This window comes from Engraulis encrasicolus, chromosome 15, assembly GCF_034702125.1.
Source record: "Engraulis encrasicolus isolate BLACKSEA-1 chromosome 15, IST_EnEncr_1.0, whole genome shotgun sequence".
NCBI classification, from domain to species: Eukaryota; Metazoa; Chordata; class Actinopteri; order Clupeiformes; family Engraulidae; genus Engraulis; species Engraulis encrasicolus.
In genome coordinates, this window is record NC_085871.1 from 49,247,292 (window position 1) to 49,252,291 (window position 5,000).

A 5,000-nucleotide genomic window follows, 5' to 3' on the forward strand; every position below is an offset into this window, starting at 1 on the left:
CTCTCTCTCTCTCTCTCTCTCTCTCTCTCTCTCTCTCCCCCTCTCTCTCTCTGTCCTCTGTTCATTGTTTCAGTCGGAAATTGGTTTTGGAAAGCTGGAGACGTACATCAAACTGGACAAACTGGGAGAGGTATGAGACACACACACACACACACACACACACACACACACACACACACACACACACACACACACACACACACACACCTTCCTCTTCCCTTCTACGTATCAAGCTGCACACGCTGGAAGAGGTACGACGCACGCACGCACGCACGCACACACATTACAGTGCTCAAAGGGTGGGTGTGTGTGTGTGTGTGTGTGTGTGTGCGTCCGTGCATGCGTGTGTCCATGCGTGCGTGCGTGTGTGTTTAGGATACCTATGCTACAGTGTATAAGGGTCGCAGTAAGCTGACTGTGTGTGTGTGTGTGTGTGTGTGTGTGTGTGTGTGTGTGTGTGTGTGTGTGTGTGTGTGTGTGTGTGTGTGTGTGTGTGTGTGTGTGTGTGTGTGTGTGTGTGTGTGTGTGTGTGCAGGGTACCTATGCTACAGTGTATAAGGGTCGCAGTAAGCTGACGGAGAATCTGGTGGCACTGAAGGAGATTCGACTGGAGCACGAGGAGGGAGCGCCATGCACTGCCATCAGAGAAGGTAGACACACACACACACACACACACACACACACACACACACACACACACACACACACACACACACACACACACACCATGCACCGCCATCAGAGAAGGTAGACAAACACACACACACACACACACACACACACACACACACACACACACACACACACACACACACACACACACACACACACACACACACACACACACACACACACACACACACACACACACACACACACACACACACACACACACACCATGCACTGCCAACAGAGAACTTTCTCAGTTCGCTTTCACTCTATTGCTAGTTGCAATTATACAGGACATCATACTCTTAGTGTGCGTTGAAGTCTGTAAATTTGACGTTCTCTTATGGTCAAAGTGTCCTTTTAGGATAACACACACACACACACACACACACACACACGGACACACACACACCGACACACACAGAGGATATCATGTCCGCACGCACACACACACTAGAGGGTACAGTGGTTTTTTTGATAACTGCAGTTCCATTTAATCTCCACATTTGATCAAGTAAAAGACACTGATAGAAGCTATCCAGCAGCCATCTTGTACACACACACACACACACACACACACACACACACACACACACACACACACACACACACACACACACACACACACACACACACAGCACAGCGTTGTCTGATAGGGGAGGCGGGGCTTGACAGACGACACGAAGACTAAAGCAGAGCAACACACACACACACACACACACACACACATTTACAGCGAGACTCGAAGACTGAACGCAACACAACTCGGTTCTCAGAACGACACAAAGACTAAACGAGACACAAACACACGGACGTTTCCGAGGGGACACAGGAAGACGGATCTCAGCATGGCGGCCGCTAGGTGCCTGTGGACCCTTCTCCTGCTGGTGTCCATATCTATTGACCAGCTCAGATCGGATACGATTCTCCAGTTTACGGAAGAAGGAAAAGATGCTTATTTCAACATTTCAGATTCGATTCTCAAGATAAGTGGAGAAGGTGAAGATGCTGATTTCAACATGGACGCTGAGGCTGGTGGTGACTTGTTGCTGTACAGGATTTTCGAAGACGGAGATCTACTTCTGGTCAACTGCTCGCAGCCAGACAGCCCAAGGCCAGATGGTTACGACGACATCACCTGCCCTGGTGAGGAGAACGGATTTAGATTGGGTTTGAAGGACCTCACCTTGTCCCAGACTGGAGACTACAGGGTGGAGGTGTGGAGAGGAAACAGGGGCCCTTTGGAAAGCTCCGTCTACAGCCTCAGTGTCTGTGTAGACGTTGAGCTTGATTGGTCGCTTGTGAAAGTTAGAAATGGCAGTGCAGTACTGTGCGATTCGGATTCGGCCAAGTGGAATGGCAGCAGTGTGCGACTGTTTGAAACGGACCATTTTGTTATGAGTGATGTTTCCCTGGTCCTGGACACCAGCTCGTCTCTGGAGCCCCTAGCACCACATCTGAAGGGCAGGCTAAAGGTGGATCCCAACAGCTCCGTCATCACACTGTCTGGGATCGCGCATCAAGAAGCATTCAGATGCACCATGTGGAGAGGAGGTCAATGTCAAAAATCTACATTCCAACACCTGGTGCCCTCCATTCAAGTCATCTTTACTCGTGAAAAGGAGAATGTCACCCTTCCTTGCTCTTTCAATGGAAGCTCTCCTGAAAAGGTTCCGGGGTCTGCGTTCACTGGGTATGTGTGGGTATTCAACAACCATCATACCAAGGATGGGAGGTACATGCTGAACGCCAGCCTGTCAGGAAACTACTCCCTGCCCATCTCCTCTGTTTCCCAGCAACATGCAGGGATCTACACCTGCTTGATTGTACACCAACGAGCTTTTATCATAGATGTGACCTTTCTTTTTGTGTGTATTGAATTGCCTCCTCCCACGAATGTGATATTCTCTCATGGTGAAAGTGTCCTCATGGATGCGTATGTGAATGGCTCTGATGTTTTGTTGTTGCGGGTCCAGTGGTTCCGTCAGAAAGGTCTACATCCACAGATGCCGATTATAGACTTTGCTGTAGACAAAGACTATGCGATGCACCTCGACGTGGAGGGCGTGCAGTTGCCTGAGGATCTGATGGGCAGAGTGACTGAGTTCAACTCCAGCACGTCTCTTAACATCTCCAACCTCACGGCAGAGGACAGCGGAGTGTACTCGTGGAGACTCGTGGTGCATCATGACGGGACGTATGTTTGTCATGAGGGGAGCGTCCGCCTTGTGTACAGAGACCCGTTTGGGGTGCACTCTCCGTTCTACAGAGCGTACGGTCCACTGCTGGGCTGTGTGCTGCTGGGGCTGGTGGCTGGTGTGGTCTGGATCAAGCTGTGGAGCAGGGAAGGAGGAGCGCTGACCCCTGGTGGTCAGGAGATAGAAATGCAGGATATTAGAGAGCTGACTTCTAGACGTCGACGCAGAGAGGGGCAGCAGAGTGGAGATGAAGAGCTGAATGGGGACGTGGAGGAGGCTGTAGGCCTCAATGGGGACGTGGAGGAGGCTGAGGACAGCGTCTGAACTCAACACACCTTGTGTGTGTGTGTGTGTGTGTGTGCGTACTTGCGTCCGTGATTTGTGTACATACAGCAAATAATTTACTTGTTGATATCACTCATTAACCTTTTGCAAACCCTTTTTGTGTTGTTAATGTGTTGTTGTCATATTCATACCATCTGTATGGGTTTGCACATCCTTAATATAGTTTATTTTATATATTTTCAAGCCTATGAAACAGTGTGTTTTGTACAAGTGTTTCAGAATTCATTTTAGAGTTTTTTTATGTCATAAATGATTTTTGGTTGTCATGAATCTCTTATCATCCATCTAGATGTGTTAAGTGATATACAATTCCTTATGTAGTTTAGTTTGATATGCATGATGTTTTAAGCGTTTTACATGTTACAGATTTTCTTTCTTTAGCTTACCTAAATATCAATTGCAAAAATCATGCTTTTGATCTGTAACTTGACAATGCCATAATGTGTACTTTTACACCTTTTATACAATAAACACAGATCACATGGAACAACTATTGTGTTCGTAAGTCTGTGTGTGTGCATGTGGGTTAGTGTGTGTGTGTGTGCAAGTGGGTCAAAGACGTCCAAAATGAAATTGTCATTCAGTGTAACGGATACCTTCTGCTGAGTGTAACTGTAAAAAACGTTACTCTTTTTATTTATTTTTTTTCCAGTGAATTCATGAAAGCCTTGGCTATCATCCATTCACTTTAAACTATTTAAAAATCATGTTTTTTTACAGTTACAGTCAGCAGAAGGTATCTGTTACACTGAATGACAATGCCATTTTGCACATCTTTGACCCAGCTGCAACTGTGTGTGTGTGTGTGTGACAGAGAGAGGAAAGGATGAAGAGACCAACAGACAGAGAAGGTAGAGGAGTGTAGTAAGAGAGAGGCAGAGAGAAGAGGGGAGAGAGAAGAGGAAGAGAGAAGAGAGGAGAGAGAGGGAGAGAGAAGAGGGGAGAGAGAGGGAGAGAGAAGAGGGGAGAGAGAGGGAGAGAGAAGAGAGGAGAGGGGAGAGAGAGGGAGAGAGATGAGGAGAGGAGGGAAGAGAGAAGAGGGGAGAGAGAAGAGGAAGAGAGAAGAGGAGGAGAGAGAAGACAGGAAAGAGAAGACAGGAGAGAGAAGAGGGGAGAGAGAAGAGGCAGAGAGAAGAGGGGAGAGTCACTAGTTTCACGCCATGTCGGCCGGAAGGACTGTACTTATGCCTTACGTCAGTGGTGCTCAAACTGTGGTACGCGTACCACTGGTGGTACTTGAGACATCTCTGGTGGTACTTGGAAGAATTAATTTTTTGTGCATTGATTTGAAGGCTGATGTTGTTGCAAGTCAAAAATGTCTGGTCTCACATTTTGTTCTGTAATATTGAACTATATGAATCTGAAAACATAATGCAGAATAATACTAGGCAAGCAAGAAATTAAAACAACCACCCTTGTGCACGTCGCCACCGACCTTTGCTCACAGAAGGCGAGAGAGAGAGAGAGAGAGAGAGAGAGAGAGAGAGAGAGAGAGAGAGAGAGAGAGAGAGAGACCCCTACATTGCTCCAGGGACTGTAACCAATACCCTGTAAAGTAACTATAGGTTGCTTTGGATAAAGGCATCAGCTAAGTGCAATGTAATGTTGTTAATTGTGTACACACTTTTAATCAGTGCATCATTGCAAATTAAAATGCATGTCATTTTCAAAGTTTAATAAAATTTAACACCATTTTATCTGCTCTCAAAACAACGTCCGTTCTGATCCAAACTGACAAATGCAAATCGCATTTAATTCTCTGTGGCAAGAAGTGCACACACACGCCGC

The 5,000-nt window shown here is 46.9% G+C and overlaps 1 protein-coding gene across 2 annotated transcripts in view; it reads left to right on the forward strand.

Moving 5' to 3' along the window:
- Positions 1 to 5,000, forward strand: part of cdk17 (cyclin dependent kinase 17) — an 82,219-nt gene that overhangs the window by 66,677 nt on the left and 10,542 nt on the right. For both annotated transcript variants that reach the window (XM_063217590.1, XM_063217591.1), the window contains 2 exons: positions 74 to 130; positions 536 to 650. In XM_063217590.1, the coding sequence (XP_063073660.1) occupies positions 74 to 130; positions 536 to 650 (172 nt within the window). The remainder of the gene's footprint in view (positions 1 to 73; positions 131 to 535; positions 651 to 5,000) is intronic.